General features: G+C 49.7%; 2 protein-coding genes across 2 annotated transcripts; one reads left to right on the top strand and one right to left on the bottom strand.

Moving 5' to 3' along the window:
• Window positions 1-1,710: 1,710 nt before the first annotated feature.
• LOC132571862 (zinc finger protein 397-like) lies at window positions 1,711-10,142 on the bottom strand. The gene is made up of 4 exons (XM_060238655.1): window positions 10,044-10,142; window positions 7,802-8,625; window positions 5,575-5,707; window positions 1,711-2,711 (listed from the first exon to the last, which is right to left on the bottom strand). The coding sequence occupies exons 2-4, from the start codon at window positions 8,612-8,614 to the stop codon at window positions 1,711-1,713; spliced, it is 1,947 nt and encodes a 648-aa protein (XP_060094638.1). The 5' UTR covers window positions 8,615-8,625; window positions 10,044-10,142.
• Window positions 10,143-14,262: 4,120 nt separating this feature from the next.
• Window positions 14,263-18,613, top strand: LOC132571861 (zinc finger protein 397-like). Its single transcript, XM_060238654.1, has 3 exons — window positions 14,263-15,072; window positions 16,715-16,847; window positions 17,546-18,613. Exons 1-3 carry the CDS (start codon window positions 14,371-14,373, stop codon window positions 18,595-18,597), a joined length of 1,887 nt encoding a protein of 628 aa, XP_060094637.1. The 5' UTR covers window positions 14,263-14,370; the 3' UTR covers window positions 18,598-18,613.
• Window positions 18,614-20,682: the final 2,069 nt, after the last annotated feature.

Genomic DNA, 20,682 nt, shown 5'->3' with positions numbered 1-20,682 from the left:
GATGTAGCCAATCCTCCAAGAGCTTACAGGGCTCTTCTCACAGGGCCTACTGTAAGCTCTTGGAGGATTGGCTACATCAGGGGTGTGTGGCCTAATATGCAAAGGAGTTGGATAAACATCTGAAGCAGAGGTCCATCAGTGGCTATTAGCCACAGCGTATTGATGGAACTCTCGTCTGGGGCAAGTGATAATCTGTATTCTTGGTGCTTGGGAAGGGCAACATAAGAGAAGCCATGTTGGATCAGGCCAATGGCCCGTCCAGTCCAACACCGTGTCACACAGTGGTCAAAACAACCAAGTGCCATCAAGAGGTCCACCAGTGGGGTTAGCAGCCCTTCCACTGTGCCCCCCAAGCACAAGAATACAGAGCATCGCTGCCCCAGAGAGTTCCATCAATATGCAGTGGCTAATAACTACTGATGGACCTCTGCTCCATTTTATCCAATACCCTCTTGAAGCTGTCTATGTTTGTAGCTGCCGCCACCTCCTGTGGCAGTGAATTCCATGTGTTAATCGCCCTTTGGGTGAAGAAATACTTCCTTTTATCAGTTCCAACTCAACTACTCAGCGATTTCATTGAATGCCCACGAGTATGAGGACTTCTAGTGTCCTGGCCCCACTGATTGACCTCCTGATGGCACCTGGGTTTTTTTGGCTACTGTGTGACACAGAGTGTTGGACTGGATGGGCCACTGGCCTGATCCAACAGGGCTTTTCTTATGTTCCTGCTACAAAAAAAGCCCTGCCTGGGATAACAAATGTACTCCAGGCAACAAAGAAAAGTTCATCTGGAGAAAATGGCAGCTTTGGAAGAGGGACTCTGTTCCGTCACATCTCTGCTGAGGCCCCTCCCCTCCCCAGACACCACCCTCCAAAATCTCCAGGAATTTCCAAACCAGGAACTGGCAATCCTAGGTGTCATTGTAAGCAATGTCTTACTGATTTCGTACCTGGGGAGTGAGTGATTCACTGCCACAGGAGGAGGTGGTGGTGGTGGCTACAAGCATAGACAGCTTCAAGAGGGGAATGGATAAGTATATGGAGCAGAGGTCTATCAGTGGATCTTACCACAGTTTATCATATTCTTGCTCTGTATTCTTGTGCTTTGGGGGGGGGGCACAGTGGAAGGGCTTCTAGCTCCACTGGTGGATCTCTTGATGGCACTTGGGTTTTTTGGTCACTGTGTAACACGGAGTGTTGGACTGGATGAGTCATTGGCCTGATACAACATGGCTTCTCTTATGTTCTTAGTGGGATCAACTGTATTGCAAATGCTCAGAAGTGACTGGGCTTGAACTACAGTTCCCATAAGGCAGTGCGGGAACCTCTCCAGATGAGCAAGGATGAAAAAGATGGCTGGTAAGGCTCTCCTCCCCACCCCGGCAGGGTCAAGCAGATCATGAAAAGTGCCTCTTCATTACCATGAGATTGTTTTGCATTGAGTAGCAGGATTAAATACATATTTATTTAAAGATTTTCAATATGAGCTCAGCGTCAAATACTAGTTATGGCACTTTGGGAGTGCAAAATTGTTAGTGGCTCGAAATAATTTTAAGAGTTAAATACTGGCAGGCAGACTCAGTTAAGCCATCTGTGGGGTGAAAGGAAACCCATTAAAACACCCCCCCCCCGCTTTTGTAAAGCTTCCTTGTCCGATCGCCCAGGGTAAATGTTTACTCGCCCTAGGTGAGTTGATGTTCACCCAACTGGCTATAGGTAACCCCACTCAGTGTGAAGGAGGACACACATGTGCCCAACCTTCTGGGCAGTGAGTTTTTGACCAGTTTCGGCAGCTTCCTCCTTCGCGGGGAGTCCAGCCTCAGCGGCACCGAAGCTTTTCCCATCTTCTGAGCACTGCTGGTACGGCTTCTGCCTTGCATGCCTCCTCTCATGCGTACTGCAGTGGGATCGCTGGCTGAAGCACTTCCCGCAGTCCAGGCATTTGAACGGCTTCTCTCCCGTATGGGTCCTTCGATGGCGGATGAGGTCCGAGCGGTGGCGGAAGGTCTTCTCGCAGTCCGAGCAACTGTATGGCCGCTCCTTCGCATGCATCCGCTGGTGCCTGCCGAGGAGTGAGGGGTCGCTGAACTTCCTGCCGCAGTCAGGGCAGCGGTAGGGCTTGTCGCTGGCCGTGTGGGTCCTCTTGTGCACCACCAGGTTCGAGCTGTCGCTGAAGCCTTTGCCGCAGTACAAGCACTTGTATGGCTTTTCCCCCGTGTGGGTCCTCCGGTGGCGGACGAGGTAGGAGTTCTGGCAAAAGCTCTTCCCACAGTCCAAGCACTGGTACGGCTTCTGGTCGGCGTGGATCCTTCGATGCGCGATGAGGTTAGAGCGGTCGCTGAAGCTCCTCCCGCAGTGGAGGCACTGGAAGGGCTTCTCCCCCGTGTGGGTCCTCCGGTGCTTGAGCAAGTCGGAGCTCCGGGCAAATGCTTTCCCGCACTCCGTGCACACTTTTTTCCTCCGGCCCTTGTGAACTGCCGACTGGGCTTCCTCACGTTTCCGGCCACCCCCCTGGCAAGGGATTGGCTTGCAGTCACCATCCTTCAGCGGGCCGTCTTGACGAGTCTCTAATTTGTGTTGACTATCAAAAGGTTCTAGCGGCTCCGAGGGCAGGAACGCCCCCTCCGCAAATGTTCCGGAAGGTTCTGCTTTTTCGAAATTCTGGGGTGGAGGAGGCTTTTCCTCTTCGTTCTCACTTGCCCATGCGCCTGCTGGAATTAAGCAGAGAGAGAAAGAAACACTGGTCAAGCCCGAGTCTAGTGAGAAATAATTGAATGGCGTGGGGAGAAATAATGCTGAAGGGCAGGGAGTGAGACTTCTTGCTGCCATAGTCTTGTGTAAATCAACAGTGGCCCCCATTTTTAATAGTTATCAGCAGGAGGAGGAGAAGGAGAAGATGGAGGAGGAGGAGCAGGAGGAGGAGGAGGAGGAAAAGAAGGAGGTTGACCAGGAGGAGGGGAAGGAGGAGGAGGAAGAGAAGGAGGAGGAGGAGAAGGAGGAGCAGGAGGAGGAGGAGTTGGAGGAGGAGAAGAAGTAGGAGGAGGAAGAGGAGAAGGAGGAGGAGCAGAAGGAGGAAAAGGAGGAGGAGGAGGAAGAGGAGAAGAAAGAGGAGAAGGAATAGAAGGAGGAGAAGCAGGTGGAGGAGAAGGAGGAGGAGGTACAGCAGGAGGAGGAGAAGATGGAGGAGAAGGAGAAGAAGGAGGAGGAGGAGGAGGAGGAGGAGCAGGAGGAGAAGATGGGCTCTCCTTCCTTGGAGGTTTTTAAGCAGAGGCTAGATGGCCATCTGACAGCAATGAAGATCCTGTGAATTTAGAGGGAGGCATTTGTGAGTTTCCTGCATTGTGCAGGGGGTTGGACTAAATGGCCCTAGAGGTCCCTTCCAACTCTATGATTCTATATTGGATTTATATCTCGCCCTATCAGGGCTTTTTTTGGAAGAAAAAGCCCAGCAGGAACTCATTTGCATATTAGGCCACACACCCCTGACACCAAGCCAGCCGGAACTGCGTTCCTGTGCATTCCTGCTAAAAAAAAAAAGCCCTGCGTCCTATACTCTAAATCTCAGAGTTTCAGAACGGTCACAATCTCCTTTACCTCCCCGCCACAACAGACATCCTGTGAGATGGGTGGGGCTGAGAGAGGTTTTTACAGCAGCTGCCCTTTCAAGGATAACTCCGATGAAAGCTATGGCTGACCCAAGGCCATTCCAGCAGCTGCAAGTGAAGGAATGGGGAATCAAACCCGGTTCTCCCTCTACACTTCACCTCTACACCAAACTGGCTCTTCAGGGCACTGAAGCCCTGAAGAAGAGTCCATGGCTCAGTGCTTGGAATACAAAAGGTCCCAGGTTCAATCCCCAGCATCACCACCATATTTGGGGAGGTACGGTGGCTCAGTGGTGGAGCATCTGCTTGGTAAGCAGAAGGTCCCAGGTTCAATCCCTGGCATCTCCAACTCAAAAGGGTCCAGGCAAATAGGCGTGAAAAACCTTAGCTTGAGACCCTGGAGAGCCGCTGCCAGTCTGAGTAGACAATACTGACTTTGATGGACCAAGGGTCTGATTCAGGAGAAGGCAGCTTCATATGTTCATATATCAGTGGTTTAAAGCATCAGGTAGGCCAAGGGTCTAATTCAGTAAAAAGCAGGTTCATTTAGAGAAATGGCCACAGCTTAGTGTTAGAGCCACTGCTTGGCATGCAGAAGGTCCCAGGTTCAATCTCCAGTTATAAGGAACAGGCAGGAAGTGATGTGAAAAACCTCTGCCTGATATCCTGGACAGCTGAATAGACAACACAGTCCAAAAGAAGGAAGAAGAGGAAAAAGTAGTAGTGGTAGTAGGATTTATATCCCACCCTTTGCTACCTGAAAGAATCTCAGGGTGACTTACAGTTTTCCCTTCCTCTCCCCACTCTGTGAAGTGTTTGAGAACTGCTCTTGAGCAGGGGTGGAATTCTAGCAGGAGCTCCTTTGCATATTAGGCCACACACCCCAGATGTAGCCAATTCTCCAACAGCTTACAAGGCTCTTTTTTGTAAGCTCTTGGAGAATTGGCTACATCAGGGGAGTATGGCCTAGTATGCAAAGGAACTCCTGCTAGAATTCCACCCCTGCTCTTGAGAGAACAGCTCTGACAGAACTGTGATTGATCCAAGCTCACCCAGCTGGCTTCATGCGGAGAAGTGGGGAATCAAACCTGGTTCTCCAGATTAGAGTCCACTGCTCTTAACTACTACACCAAGCTGGCAACTTCACACATTCAAGCCTAATCCTAATGCTAGTTGATATAATTTGCCTCAAACCAGAAACAAGATTAGGGTTTGAGCTTGTCTCCAACAGGCAGCCACTATGTATATTGTTGCAAAGGAGAAAACCCCCCACCAACACCTGGACACAACATAGGGGGGAAATGAGACATAGTATTTGGATCATTGACACTGTAATTCCAGGAGGCAACAGGATAGAAAAGAAAGAACAAGAGAAGATCACTAAATACCATGTCCTATGAATAGAGTTATAGCATTTCTGGGAGAAGAAGGTTACCATTGTGCCAGTTGTGATTGCAGCCCTTGGAGCAGTGCTTAAAAGTCTCAAGAAACATCTCGACATTCTGGGCATTGAGTAAATAACACCAGCTCAGCTCCAGAAGACAGTGTCTCTTGGACCAGCAACAATCCTGAGGAGATACCTCTGCAATTTTCAAGAACTTGGCTGGATCTCAGATTGCAGAACACCATGCACCCAGCCCAATATCTGACTGTGACAGTTCATAATCAGGGCTTTTTTTTTGTAGCAGGAACTCCTTTGCATATTAGGCCATGCCCCCCTGATTTAGCCAATCCTCCTGGAGTTTACTGTAGGCCCTGTACAAAGAGCCCTGTAAGCTCTTGACGTTCAGAGGTGGTTTGCCATTGCCTGCCTCTGCATAGTGACCCTAGACTTCCTTGGTGGTCTCCCCTCCAAGCACTAACCTGGGCCAACCCTGCTTAGCTTCCAGAGGAGATTGGGCTAGTCTGGATGATCCAGATCAGGGCCTTTTTGGTAGCAACTCCCACTACTAAATGATAGTTTTTTAATGCCCACCAAGGGAACTGGCTTCTCCATCGCTGTCATGCTTGGCTTCCCTATACAGCTGCCACTGCCCAGCATCCAACAGGGCCTGCTCTGCCTTGGGGGCATTCCCAGGCGTTTCTTGGAAAGACCTTGGCACCTGCAACAGCAACAAAGCAAAAATCCTCTTTAGAAAGGAAGCAATAGTCTTCTAATTTCCACACTCAAAGGTATGCAGACATGTGTTCAATTTTGGGCACCACATTTTAAGAAGGATATAGACAAGCTGGAACAGGTCCAGAGGAGGGCAATGAAGATGGTGAGGGGTCTGGAGACCAAGTCCTATGAGGAAAGGTTGAAGGAGCTGGACATGTTTAGCCTGGAGAGGAGATGACTTAGAGGTGATATGATCACCATCTTCAAGTACTTGAAGGGCTGTCATCTAGAGGATGGCATGGAATTGTTTTCTGTGGCTCCAAAGGTAGGACCAGAACCAATGGGTTGAAATTAAATCAAAAGAGTTTCTGGCTTAACATTAGGAAGAACTTCCTGACCATTAGAGCGGTTTCTCAGTGGAACAGGCTTCCTCAGGAGGTGGTGGGCTCTCCTTCCTTGGAGGTTTTTAAACAGAGACTAGATGGCCATCTGACAGCAATGAGGATCCTGTGAATTTAGCAGGCAGTATTTGTGAAATTTCCTGCGTTATGCAGGGGATAGGACTAGGTCTCTTCCAGCTCTAGGATTCTATTCAGACTTCCTCTCCCCACCCTGTGAAGTGAAAAAAGCAAACTTCTTTTTTTTAATGACCAGATGAATTCCCTAAAACTCAACCAACAAATTAGTGTTGAAGACAAGCTTGCATCTGGCAGGCAAAGGAGAGAGGGCCTTTTTGGTGGCAGCCCCACAATTACAGAACGGTCTCCCCAAGGGAGATCCACCTGGTCCCCTCACTGTCGATCTTCGGGAAGCAGCTGAAGACAATTTAGGATAGCATTGGTAGAAAAGAATAAGAGTCCAGGAGCACCTTAAAGACTAACAAAATTGGCAGCAGGAGATGTGTTTTCATCAATTCACTTCTTCTCCTACCCCTACAATGGGAATCCTTTAATCCTGAAGAGTGGAGTGTTTTCAGATGCCAAAAGACAATAGCAAAGGAATGACATTTGAAGCACTATTGTCATTCCCCTGCTATTCTCATTTGACATCTGAAATCCCCAGGCGAGGGCAGGGGATCCCCCAGTTTGGAGGCCCTCCCCATGCTTCAGGGTCATCAGAAAGCCGGGTGGGGGTGGCGGAAATGTCTGCTGGGCACTCCATTATTCCCTATGGTGACCAATTCCCATAAGGTATAATGGAAAATTGATCTGTGGTTATCTTGGGGGGGGGCTGTTTTTTGATGTAGTGGCACCACATTTGCATAGCATCTGGTGCCTCTCCTCAAAAAACTCCCCAAGTTTCAAAAAGATTCTGAGCCCCAAAAGAAGGTGCCCCTATCCTTCATTATTCCAAATGGAGGGAAGGCGTTTAAAAAGGTCCTTTTAAAAATAATGGCCAGAACTCCCTTTGGAGTCCAATTGTGCTTGTCATACCCTTGCTCCTGACTCCACCCCCAAATTTCCCAGATATTTCTGGAGTCAGACCTGGCAACCCTACTTTCAACAAACTTCGCAAGCAGGTTGGGCAAATGAGCAGCAAAGCTGACAATGAATGCTACAAGAGGGACAAGCAGGGGTCGTTTTGTAGAAAAATAGGTGGTAGAGCTCATTAGCATAACTCATTAGCATATGCCACCGCCCCCCCAGCCAAAAGCAACCCATGCGAAAAAAGGGAGCCCTGGGCGAGCGAGGCCTGCTTGAGCTGGCTAGAGATCCAGCTGGACCAAGCAGGCCTCGCTTGTCTGGGGCTCTCCTGGGCTGTGCCCCGCTCAGTCAAAAGGCCAGCAAGCCACCTGCCACCCAAAATCACATAAGAACTGGAGAAAGGGTGGTGTGGGCTTCTCCAAGGGTTAATGAGGGCTACTGGGGGCCTGGCAAAGCCCCTGGTGGCTGGCTGGCTGCCTGCTTTCCTAATCCAGGGATTGTTATGCAGCTGCGCCTCCTATTCAATGGACAAGGTAGGTGGGGAGGAATAGGGGGAACCCTCAGAAAGGTTCAGGAGCTGTGCTGTGAGCTCCTGCTGAATCTGAGGCCCGAGGACAAGGCTGACAGTGCCTAAGGATCCTCTGCAACCCGCAGCTCGGACAACAAAGACTCACCTGCTGCTCCCACCTCTTGGTTTCTCGCTGCCTTGTCAGGAAATTCTCGGCCAGGACTACCGCCTGGGAGCAAGTCCCCGGCCCACCTTCCCGGACCCAGCTCTGGATCTCCACTGGCAAGATGGTCAGGAATTGCTCCAGGATGACCAGCTCCAGGATTTGCTCCTTGGTATGCCTCTCGGGTTCCAGCCACTGACGGCAAAGTTCCTGGAGTCGGCCGCAAACTTCTCGGGGCCCTTCGGCCTCCCGGTAGCAGAACTGCCTGAAGCGTCGGCGTTGCGTCTCTGGGCTGGAAGGGTCACCGCTCAAGACCTCCGCTTTTAATTTCCCGTTATCGCCCTTGTCTCTGGTTTCCAGGGTGCTGCAGGCCTGTTGGAGTTCCCCGGCTAAAGGCCGGGCCACCCATTCTCCTCTCGGCCACAGCCATGAATCGGTGACTCCCTCAAACGGGCTGCCAAAGGCCTTTCCATTATCTTCCCATGGAGTGGGTGCCAGCAAGTGTGGATTTACCCACCCAGGGTGAGGGGACTGAACGGCCTTCAGGAACTCCTGCCAGGGCCCGTCCCAACTGTCTGGCATCCCCTCATTGGGCTCTTGTTTCACTTGTTGTGGGGCTGCCCATCTTGGAAGGCCCCGCGTCATCCCATCCTGAAAAACAGGGGCAGCTTTTCCTGTTCCCTTTGTGCCCTTCCTGTGTCTGGGGCCCGCTGGGTCTTCGTGTCCTCCTAGTTTCCCTTCTGGCTGTGCGTCTTGCTCTGGAACAGTCTGGAATTGAAGTCCGACAGACGTTGTGGGTCTTTCTACAGCAGCCATCCTCTCTTGGCCTAGAAGAGAAGAACACAACCTCGCTGAAGCACCATAAAGACCTGTGTAACCCAGTTCCCTGTCTCCATCAGAGGACAGCTAAGTGTTCCAAGGAAGTTCACAGCCAGGCCCTGTTGGAAACAGCCAGCCCTGAGAAACCATGGGAGCTGGAGCCATGGCTCTGTGGCAGCGCATCTTCTTGGTCTCCATAGGGAATAATGGAGTGCCCAGCAGACATTTCCCCTCCCTCCCCCGATTTCTGATGACCCTGAAGCTGGGGGAGGGCCTTCAAACCAGGGGATCCCCTGCCCCCACCTGGGAATTGGCAGCCCTAATTGTACCCCACTGAGGTCCCTCTCCTCCCCAGGCTCCATCCCCACATCTCCAGGAACTGCCCAACCTGAATCTGGCAACTCTACCCCCTCCGTCCCCTGCCGGTGGCCAAGGGGGAACCTAGCGACCCTTTCTCCCATCCGAATATCAACTAGGGAGGCCCCTGCTTAGTTTCCAAAATCAGGCTAGCCTGGGCCACAGAGGTCACAGGGCGGAAGGCCTTGCCAGTGACTGGTTTACCCTAGCCAGGCTAGGCAGAAATGCAAAAGCCCCCCCCCCCCCAACACCTTTGGTGGGCTCCGCTCTCCTACTGCAAAAGGAACTGGCTCAGGCCTGCAGCTTTTGTTCTGATGCTCAAGAAAGAGCTGCACCTGTTGGACTCCAACCTTGCTGGGTTGTGGTTAAAAAGCATTCTCCCCTTCAATAACCTAGGAAAAGGAAAGGTCCCCTGTGCCAGCACCAGTTGTTTCTGACTCTGGGGTGATGTTGCTTTCACAACGTTTTCACAGCAGACTTTTTATGGGGTGGTTTGCCATTGCCTTCCCCAGTCATCTACACTTTCCCCCCATCAAGCCGAGTACACATTTTACCGACCTCGGAAGGATGGAAGGCTGAGTCAACCTGAGCCGGCTACCTGAACCCAGCTTCCGCTGGGATCGAACTCAGGTCATGAACAGAGGGCTCTGACTGCAGTACTGCAGCTTTACTACTCTGCGCCACGGGGCTCTTCTCAATAACCTAAGGGGGAGGTATTTGTGAGTTTCCTGCATTGTGCAGGGGGCTGGAATAGATGACTCCTGAGGTCCCTTCCAACTCTATGATTTTCTGAACCTCCTATTCTGGAAATGCAGTCAGCAAATAAGAGGCAACATACGGGTGACTGCAGCTCCAGTTGAAAGAAGCAAGAAGGACACCCCCAGATCTGAATGTGGGAGCGCCCCTCTTTCCCCCTCCCACTCATTCTCTGCCTGATTTCCCCCACCCCCGACCACGCTGTCCCGCCTCCCCGCCTTTTGCACGTCTGAATGCGTGTCTAGCTGGCTGTCTCTGCCTTCCGCCCGGCTCCTTTACCTCCCACCCCCTGCAAAAGCCCTTTAAAGCTCACCCCCTGTAGCAGATCCTCCTCCCACGTGGGAGGCCAGGGGAGAGGTGGCAGGAAGGAAGGAAGTCTATTTACCTCCTCCCCACTTTCCCACGCCTTGCTAGGCAGAGCGGCTCTCGGTCTCTCTTAACTATTCCTGCGCCGATCCACCACGTCGGCGGAATCTCCAAGCCGTCTCCCTTCGCCATCCGTTGTGGGCTTGCAAACTTAATAAATGACTCGGTGTGGCAGGCAAACATCCGCCAGGTGCAGCCTGGGGAGGGGCGCGCTGATGGGCGAAGATGCTTCTTCGCCTGATGAATCTCCCGCCTTTGGGGGACGGTAGAAAAAAAAAGAGAAAAAAAGAAAGTGCAGGACAAAGATTTATCAGCCTTATTCTTCATGTACTTGAGATTGTAAGCGCCTCGGGGCGAAGGATAATCACAACCGTGTGCCTGACTGCCCGGTTTTGGAGCCTCCGTTGGTTGTTCCGGTTGCCAGCTCGAGTTTGACGTGGCGTCATAGTTAACAGCCAGCCGCACAGTAACGAATTGGGAAGCTCTGAGTTCAAATCTCTCCTCTCTTGAGTTGCTGTAGGGTCCATCCTCTTTTAGGCTCTTTCTTAAAAACCGATGAAAATGTCATATTTTTGGTTACAAAAGGTGTATTTAGAATGAGATTTACCATAGCGATCAGTGATCACTTGTTCGGAGTGCTCAGTCTGGAAATACGTCCTATTTTTTGCTTTTCAAAATATGGCGACCCTACCCTGTAGTACAAAGTTTGAGTCCAAGTGGCACCTTTAAGACCAACATTTCATCAGATGTACACAAAAGCCTATACCCAGAATTAAGCTTTTGTTGGTCTTAAAGGTGCCACTGGACTCAAACTTAGTTCTGTCTCTTCAGATCAACATGGCTGCCCACCTGAGCCTACCCGGTAGAGTTTTCAAGGCAAGAATCCTTCAGAAGTGGCTTGCTATTGCCTGCCTTTGCACAGCAACCCTGGACTTCCTTGGTAGTCTCCCATCCAGGTACTAAGCAGCCCAGCCTGACCAGATCTGGCTAGCCTGGGCTATCAAAAAAAATGCAACAATATGTAAACAAACAGGAGGCAGAAACAGCAGAGCATTGGCTCCTCCCCTAATCCACCAAGCTCCACCCCCAGACCCATTAGGTACCACCCCTCATCTCTCAGGCTCCTCCTCTGAATCTCAGGTCCCAAGCCCTACATCCAACATAGGATGCTTTTCCCTGCTCTATCCCAATATTAGGGTATGGTAGTAATCTGTTGGACTTTGTCAGCGTTTCAGTTTGGTGTAGTGGCTAAGTGCGTGGATTCTTATCTGGGAGAACCGGGTTTGATACCCCACTCCTCCCCTTGCAGCTGCTGGACTGGCCTTGAGTCAGCCATAGCTCTCGCAGAGCTGTCCTTGAAAGGGCAGCTTCTGGGAGAACTCTCTCAGCCCCACCCACCTCACAGGGTGTCTGGTGTTGGGGAGGAAAATAAAGGAGTTTGTAAGCCACTTTGAGACTCTGATTCAGAGAGAAGGGCGGGGTATAAATCTACCGTCGTCTTCTTCTCCTTCTCCTTTTCCTCCTCCTTCTTATCCTTCCTTAGTCCGTAATGATTTTGGGCCCACTATAGAGTTTTGGTCTATTCCAAAGGTAATCATTAAAAAACATACGGCTATGTATTAGCCATAGCTAATAAACAGACCCTCCCCCTATAGAGGCTGTTTATCACTGAATGCCAGTTAGTAGGGCTGAACAATGGAGGAAAGTCTGTTGAAACCCCTTGACTGGGGGATTTTTCAGAAGTATCTGCCTGTCCACGTTTGGAAACATGAGACTGGGCTGAAGGAACTTTTTGTTTCTCTCTCTCCCCCTCCCCCCCTTAACCTACCTCACAGGACTGTTGTGAGAATAACATAGGAAAGGGAGTGTTAATTATACTGAGCTCCTTTGAAGATGGGTAGGAATAGGATGCATGATGAAAGCTGCACTGGTTGAATTGCTGCCTGTGACAACTGCTACTTGGTAAGCTCAGGATGTTGTCTAAGAAAACTGCCAGCGGCTGTCGAATGCAAATCTGAGGGACACAAACTGTTTGGGATTTCAGATGATGCCTTGGAAGGGGTTAAAGGCACAAGCATGTGATTCCTAGAGAGGACTTTTAAAACTCATGTCACAGTTCACAAGGTGGTGAGGGTGACGTAGGGGTGGGAAGTCACCTCCTCTTCCTGCTCCTGCTCCCCACTGAAAACAAAGTAGCTTTTCCCAGAGTTTCCCTCCTACAATGACATTTCGGTCCCTGGATGGATTTGCCTGGCTAATTGTGGGATATTGGTGAGTTTAAAAAGAAAGATGGGGAACAGGAAAGGGGAGGGGCAAGAATCTATCTGTCAGATAGAGGGTAAGACACATGGCAATAGGAGTTAGCCTCGATTGCTAAGCCTTGACTCCCTGTGCAGTTGCAGTGTATTTTTACATAGCAAATGTCAGGGGATGCAGGATTGAGGGTCAGCAGTTCCACCTTACTTGAGGGGTTTCTAGACAGATCCAGACAGACACTGCTGGAAAGGGAATGAAGTGGGTTGATCGATAGCTTAGTCAGTGGTGGAACATCTGTTTGGCATGCAGAAAGTCCCAGGTTCAATCCCTGGCATCTCCAGCCAAAAGGACCAGGTAGGAGGAGATGTGAAAGACCTCAGCCTGAGATCATGGGGAGCTGCTTCTGGTCTGAGTAGACAACACTGACCTAATAGTCATAAGAATATGTTGGATCAGGCAAATGGCCCATCCAGTCCAACATTCTGTGTCACACAGTGGCCAAAACCCAGATGCCATCAGGAGGTCCACCTGTGGGGCCAGGACACTAGAAGCTCTCCCACTGTTCCCCCTCCAAGCACCAAGGATACAGAGCATCACTGCCCTAGACAGAGAGTCCTACCTAAGATGAAGAAGATGAAGATATTGGATTTATATCCCGCCCTCCACTCCGAAGAGTCTCAGAGCGGCTCACAATCTCCTTTACCTTCCTCCCCCACAACAGACACCCTGTGAGGTGGGTGGGGCTGGAGAGAGCTCTCACAGCAGCTGCACTTTCAAGGACAACCTCTGCCAGAGCTATGGCTGACCCAAGGCCATTCCAGCAGGTGCAAGTGGAGGAGTGGGGAATCAAACCCGGTTCTCCCAGATAAGAGTCCGCACACTTAACCACTACACCAAACTGGCTCTCCTATTACCTATACCCTGTGGCTAATAGCTACTGATGGACCTCTACTTCATATGCTTATCCAATCCCCAAATTTTCAGCATACCATCCAGTGCCTCTCTCCAAAATACCCTCCAAGTTTCAAAAAGATTGGAACAGGGGGTCCAATTCTATGAGCCCCCAATGTAGGTACCCCTATCCTTCATTCTTTCCAGTGGAGGGAAGGCATTTAAAAGGTGTGCAGTCCCTTTAAATGTGATGGCCAGAACTCCTTTTGGAGTTCAATTATGCTTGTCACAACCTTGCTCTTGGTTCCATTCCCAATGTCTCCTGGCTCCACCACCAAGTCCCCAGATATTTCTTGAATTGGACCTGGCAACCCTACCCTACAGCCAGGAGGTTCACATCCCTAACTGCTTCCCTTTGCACAAAATCCCCTTTGTGTGAAAACTAGCCATTTAAGGAAAAGGTGAGGTTAGAACTTATATTTGGCGTGCTTAGTTTTGTATGTATGGGGAAGAGACCAATGGGATAAGAACATAAGAAGATCCCTTCTGGATCATACCAGTGGTCCACCTAGTCTAGCATCCTGTCTCACACAGTGGCCAACCATTTCCTTTGGAGATCCAACAGGGCATAAACACAGAGCTGAGGCCTTCCCCCAATATTGCTGCCTGGCACTGAGATTCAGAGATTGATTGCCTCTGAATGTGGAGATTCCCCTCAGTCGCCATGGCCAGTAGCTAGTTTTAAATCACTGACAGGTCATGTGTCTTTCTGTTTCTTCATGTTGCTTCTCCCCACAGGCTTGTCTCTGAAGTTCCACAGCTTCTTGAGCAACTGTGGAGAGACCCCCTCTAAGAAAGATCAAGCCCAGCTTGGGGACCGTCTGAACTCCTTGAACATCTGGAACTATCTTATACCAAATCACATCACCAAGCCATCAAGTCTGGTGCCTTTCTCAGAGGCCCAAGGCAGCTGTTTTCCTCCAGTCTCTGAAGTAACTGAAGTAGTGTGGTGAGGAATGGCAGCAGAGGGACACAGACCAGGCCAGTCTTTCCTGCGCAAGGCTCCATCAGAAGTCCAGCCCTTGATTAAAGCTGAGAAGCAGGATGCCCAAGTCCTCGAACCTTGGATGGGAACAAAATTAGCAGAAAAGGCCCCACACGTCATCCAGGCTGGGAGTATCACAGAACTGTTGCAAAGAACATCCAGTAAGCAGTTTATAAAGGCGCCAGGTGAAGGGTTGCTTCAGCAGTGGGAGGCACAGTGGCAGGAGTTCCTCAGGACCTTGGAATCCCCTAACTTGGGATGGGGGATCCAGCCACTGTCAGAGCAGCCCGCAGCCCCGTGGGATGACGCCAAGGTCTTCCTGGCCTCCTTCGAGCAAGTGGCCAAAGCTTGCCAGTGGCCCAAGGAAGAGTGGGTGGTCCGACTCCTGCCAGCCCTCAGTGGAGAAGCCGAGCAGGTTTTTAGGCAGCTGCAAGCTGATGACAGAGAGGATTATGGGAAGGTGAAGGCGGCCATTTTGCGAGGGGACACCTTCAGCAGGGAGTGGAAACGGCAACAATTCAGGCATTTTAGCTATCAGGATGCTGAAGGGCCGCGAGGGGTTTACAACCATTTGCAAGAGCTTTGTAACCAGTGGTTGAAAGCGGAGAAACACACCAAGGAGCAGATCCTGGAGCAGTTGATCCTGGAGCAATTCTTGACTGTTCTCCCTCTAGATATGCAGAGTTGGGTCCAAGATGGCGGCCCAGAGACTTGCTCTCAGGCAGTGGCCTTGGCTGAAGACTTCCTGCTGAACCAGCAAGCTCCTGAGAAATGGGAACAGCAGGTGAGGTCACTTCATCGAGGACAGAAAGGATTTGCAAGGCGTTATCAGTGGTGGATGTGTTGAGCAATTGGAACCTCTTGCTGGTTCCATCTGTTTTAAATACATGTATGCTTCAGTACACCGATATGTCCTTGGGGACAGGGCATGGCATGTCCCTGGTTCTTGCTTCCCACCACTTGGCAGTAGAAGGAAAATAAAATAAGAAATGGCTGCCAGGCCTATAGCATGATGTCACTTCCAGGGGAAACCGAGATGTGATGTCACTCCTGTCTAGGAATCACCAAAACTCTATAGTAAAACATGCCAATTCCTAGAGAGGCATGATGTCACTAACAGGGATTCCCCAAAAGCAGGGCTCTTTTTCTAGCAGGAGCTCCTCTGCATATTAGGCCATGCCACCCTGATGTAGCCAATCCTCCAAGAGCTTAGAGGGCTGTTAGTACAAGCCTACCGTAAGCTCCAGGAGGATTGGCTTATATCAGAGGTATGTGGCCTAATATGCAGAGGAGCTCTTGCTAAAAAAAGAGCCCTGCCCAAAAGTGATGTCACAGCATCGATGCCCCTCATGTCCCTGCCTCCCCCCCCCCCCCCCAGTCTCCTGCTGGTAACCCGGCCAGGTCTGACACCCCCACTTCAATATTATTTTAGACTTTGTTTTCCTGCTCTGGATGCCCCCTGTTTAAGCTAGGGTTGCCAAGTCCAATTCAAGAAATATCTGGGGACTTTGGGGTGGAGCCAGAAGACATTGGGGGCAGAGCCAGGAATAGCATAATTGAACTCCAAAGGGAGTTCTGGTCATCACATTTCAAGGGACTGAACACTTTTTAAATGCCTTCCTTCCATAGGAAATAATGAAGGATAGGGGTACCTTCTTTTGGGGCACATAGAATTGGATCCCCGCGTCCAATCTTTTTGAAACTTGGTGGGTATTTTGGGGAGAGGCACCAGATGCTACCCTGCAAATTTGGGGCCTCTACCTCAAAAAACAGCCCCACCAGAGCCCCAGATATCCACGGATCCATTCTCCATTATTTCCTATGGGAATACATCTCCATAGAGAATTATAAAGTTCCCAGTAGATATTTCCCTCCCCTCCCCCTGCTTCCTGATGACCCTGAAGCGGGGGGAGGGCCTCCAAACCGGGGGATCCCCTGCCCCCACCTGGGGATTGGCAACCCTAGTTTAAGCCCATCCCTGATACTGTATTTTGTAAAGCTCTAAACAGCATTCACAAGCCAGAGCCTCAAGGAATTTCCAATGTAAATATCTACAGAGGAAGTGAAGTGCCTGAGACAAACATAGGAGTTCTGTGTGCTTGGCTTTTCCTTTGGTGGGGACCAGGGGTGGAATTCTAGCAGGAGCTCCTTTGCATATTAGGCCATGCACCCCTGAGGTAGCCAATCCTCCAAGAGCTTCCAAGGCTCTTTTTTGTAAACTCTTTGAGGATTGGCTACATCAGGGGTGTGTGGCCTAATATGCAAAAGAGCTCCTGCTAGAATTCCACCCCTGGTGGGGACACTTCCCCCTCCATGAATTCACATCTCTCGTTGCTAAAGGAATGCTGGGTTGGGGACACAACCCTGTCCCGACCTGAAACATTCACTGTCCCCATGTTTGTTACTGTGTCCTGAATGGGATCCAGGTGCCTTCCCCGCTTGAGGAGACGGATGCAAATTCCCCCGAAGCAGAGGAGGAGGATGTCCGAGTTTTGGAGTACAGTGAAGTGTGTGAAGAGGCTGGTTGGGAGAATCAGAGCCATAAGGACCCCGTGTCAGGTAAGGATATGTTGTGCCTTTACAAGCGATGACTTGAGATTGACTGAGCATGCTTTCAGAGACACACAGCGTGAAGGGCAGTGGCGCATCAGTTGCAGGAAGCATCCGCAAAAGGTTGGGAGCTGTTTTCAAGCTCACGTGACTTCTGTGTTCACCAGATTGCCTCTTAGATTGAATTGCGGGATCAAAATTAATAGGAAAATGCAAGAGCAGGATCAACAACCTATGTTTACAGGAGTCAGACTTCTCCAGAGACCCAATAAAGTATGAGGAGATTGATTGCTAAAATTCAAGGTGTTTTATTGGAAATGAAAGATCACGCAGTCATACAGTTACACTAGCATTCGCACAATCGTTAAAGAACTAAGAATATACAGAGATGAAGATGAGATAGGGACATTTGCATTAGCAGGACTGAAGCGATGATCACGAGTGATACAATTACACATCTGAAGGGAAGAGAAGATCTCAACAGCAATAGCAGGAGGGAAGGGGGTAGCAAGGACTGGATCTTACAATACAGGACCCCCTGGCTCCACCCTCCAAAGTCCCCAGATATTTCTTGAATTGGACTTGGCAACTCTATGCTTTTCTCTACCTTAGGGAGTCTCAAAGCAGCTCACAATTCCTCTAATAGCTCAATGTCATCCAAAGGACTAAGTAGAGATTTTCTTTATGTATTTTGGTTTTCCCAGCAGGTCAGGGGCCAGCGAATGAGAATGAAAACAACCATCTTCAACAGGAAGATGCATCACTAGGAAGAACTGAACCATCTGCTTTCCAGGAGAATGATCAGGGGCGAACCTTGAGGAATCGTAACAGACCAGCCAAAGAGACAAAGGGAAGACAGAAGAAAACAGTTGGAAATAAGATCAGTAGACCCCCCAAAGGTATCCTGAAGGGCAGGAGTCCAAACACATGTCCTTCGAGCGGAGAGAAACCCCGATCAGAATCTCACCTTGTCTGCACAGCAGAGAGCCCCTTCGAATGTTCCTATTGTGGGAAAAACTTCCGTCGACAATCCTACCTGTTCCAGCACCACCGAATCCACACGGGAGAAAAGCCCTACCACTGTTCGTACTGCAGCAAGAATTTTCGCGTACATTCGCACCTGGTGAAACACGAGCGGCTGCATACGGGCGAGAGACCCTACAAGTGCGCTGACTGCGGCAAGAGCTTCTGCCAGTCCTCCAATCTCCACCAGCACCTCAAGATGCATATTGGGGCGACCATCTACAAGTGCGCCGACTGTGGGAAGAACTTTAGCCAGCGCGCCAAGTTCTACCAGCACCGCAAGGTCCACTTGTTGAGGAAACCGTACCAATGCGCAAACTGTGGGGAGAGCTTCGATCGGCTTGCGCAGCTTTACAAGCACCAGCCGGTCCACGCCACAGAGAGGCCTTTCCGATGTTCCGAGTGCGGGAAAAGTTTTGAGCGCAAGTCCAGCCTTGTGAAGCATAAGGTGACCCACACAGGAGAGAAACCCTATCAGTGCTTGACATGTGGGCGGAGATTCAACCAGTCCTCCAATCTGCACAAGCACTACAAAATCCACACTGGGGAAAAACCGTACACGTGTGCTACCTGTGGGAAGTCTTTCACCCAGCGCACCCACCTCAACCTGCACCAGAACACTCACAAAGGATTAAAAACCTACACATGCTCCGATTGCGGTGACAGCTTTTCTGATCGATCTTATCTCATGAAACATAAATTGATTCACCGGAACTCAGTTGTTGCTTCTTTATGAAATCCCACAAGATTTTAGAGTCTCCCCCAGTCCAATAGGGTTTATTATTTAAGACTTGAGCAGCATTGAAACTTTTTTTTTCTTCCTTAGGGGGAAAATATCATGGCTGGTTGCGTGTATTTCTGCCAAACAAATTGGGAACATAAGAGAAGTCATGTTGGATCAGGCCAGTGGCCCATCCAGTCCAACGCTCTGTCACAGAGTGGCCAAAAAACCCCAAGTGCCACCAGGAGGTCCACCAGTGGGGCTAGAAGCCCTCCCACTGTGCCTTCCCCAAGCACCAAGAATACAGAGCATCACTGCCCCAGACAGAGAGTTCCAACAATACGCTGTGGCTAATAGCCACTGATGGACCTCTGCTCCATATGCTTATCCAGTCCCCTCTTGAAGCTGTCTATGCTTGTAGCCACCACCACCTCCTGTGGTAGTTAATTCCATATGCTAATCACCCTTTGGGTGAAGAAGTACTTCCTTTTATCAGTTCTAACCCGACTGCTCAGCAATTTCACTGAATGTCCATGAGTTCTTGTATTGTGAGAAAGGGAGAAAAGGACTTCTTTCTCTACCTTCTCTATCCCTTGCATAATCTTGTAAACCTCTTTCATGTTACCCTGCAGTCGACATTTCTCCAAACGCAGTTGATGTTTCTCGGGAAGGCCCGAGTTTGAATCTTCCCTCTCTTGCACTTTCGTTAGTCTGTCTTTCAGCCACTTTGAGATTTGCATGGAAGAAAGGCAGCTATTAAATATTTTAAATAGATGAAATGAATTAGCATGGTCTGTCTTGCAGGGTTGTGGTAAAGACGGCAACATCGTAACCTATGCGAAATGCTTTCGGTGATGGCTTTTTGCAGGACAAGGCCAACTGCTGTGATATTTCAAAAGAAAAAAATCGTCTCTGTGAAATGTTGTGGGGAGGTTTTGTAGCTGGAGACCTGGCAACCCTAACTGGAATCCACTTGCCAAAGCCTTCCCCCCTGTGCTTTTTTTGTAGCAGGAACTCCTTTGCTTATTAGGCCACACACCCCTGATTAGCCAATCCTCCAGGAACTTACAGGGCTCTTAGTACAGGACCTACTGTAAGCTCCTGGAGGATTGGCTACATCAGGGGTGTGGCCTAATATGCAAAACAGCTCCTGCTACAAAAACGAGCCCTGCCCCAACTTCACAGGAATAGAAGATTCTTCAGGACTTAAGTGTCACAGCAATTTCATGCTGTCACTTCCAGGTACATACCCAGAAGTGACATCACAGCATCCCATGATGCCACTTCCCCCTCATTTTGCTCCCATTGTTTCACCAAGCAGCAGTTAGAGCCCAGGGGCAGGAGATGGCCAACTGCTTTTTTATTGTATTTTTATTGTATTATTATTATTGTATTTGAATTACAACAGAGCCCCGTGGCGCAGAGTGTTAAAGCTGCAGTACTGCAGTGCTAGGCTCTGCTCACGACCTGAGTTCGATCCCCAGCAGAAGCTGGGTTTTCAGGTAGCCTGCTCGAGGTTGACTCAGCCTTCCATTCTTCTGAGGTCGGTAAAATGAGTACCCAGCTTGGTGGGGGGAAAGTGTAGATGACTGGGGAAGGCAATGGCAAAAAAAAAGTCTGCCGTGAAAACATTGTGAAAGTAATGTCACCCCAGAGTTGGAAACGACCGGTGCTTTCCTTTTTTCCGTTTGTATTATTATTGCAGTATTGACCACTGAAAGCCAGTTAGGCTGAAACACATCCAGCAGCATTAGGTTTCATTTGTACACACTGTACTTTTATCAGTAGGCCCATAACTGGTTTTTAAAAAAATTATCTTGTAATAAATACGTGTATTTAAAAAACAATTTTTGCATTATTTATATGTGTATGTTCCACATGTATTGTTTTTAGAAGTTTGCCCTCATATTTGTATTTATTTAATCTTCCTGATTCTTAATCAAGGCTTTGAAGGGGGTGGTGGTGGTTACAGTAGTGTGAACTTTGGGCCATTGGAGGGCAAAACTTGTGAGGGGGGAGGCACCAATGAGTTGAATTTTGTTAATGTTTCTGAAGAAAAAAAAAGGGGGGGGGAACTTTCATTCTTGCTCAGACATGGTA

Source organism: Heteronotia binoei, chromosome 5 (genome assembly GCF_032191835.1).
Source record: "Heteronotia binoei isolate CCM8104 ecotype False Entrance Well chromosome 5, APGP_CSIRO_Hbin_v1, whole genome shotgun sequence".
Classification (NCBI taxonomy): Eukaryota; Metazoa; Chordata; class Lepidosauria; order Squamata; family Gekkonidae; genus Heteronotia; species Heteronotia binoei.
Note: the sequence above shows the minus strand (reverse complement) of the source record. Positions and strands in the feature narration are given on the sequence as shown.

Coding starts and splice junctions, on each gene's coding strand:
- LOC132571862 (XM_060238655.1), bottom strand. CDS start 8,614: ATGGCTGCTGTAGAAAGACCCACAACGTCTGTCGGACTTCAATTCCAG. Junction 5,708..7,801: donor CCAAGAGGTGGGAGCAGCAG/GTGAGTCTTTGT, acceptor TTGCTGTTGCAG/GTGCCAAGGTCTTTCCAAGA. Junction 2,712..5,574: donor AGCCAGTTCCCTTGGTGGGC/ATTAAAAAACTA, acceptor GCTTAATTCCAG/CAGGCGCATGGGCAAGTGAG.
- LOC132571861 (XM_060238654.1), top strand. CDS start 14,371: ATGGGAACAAAATTAGCAGAAAAGGCCCCACACGTCATCCAGGCTGGG. Junction 15,073..16,714: donor CTGAGAAATGGGAACAGCAG/GTGAGGTCACTT, acceptor AATGGGATCCAG/GTGCCTTCCCCGCTTGAGGA. Junction 16,848..17,545: donor CCATAAGGACCCCGTGTCAG/GTAAGGATATGT, acceptor TTTTCCCAGCAG/GTCAGGGGCCAGCGAATGAG.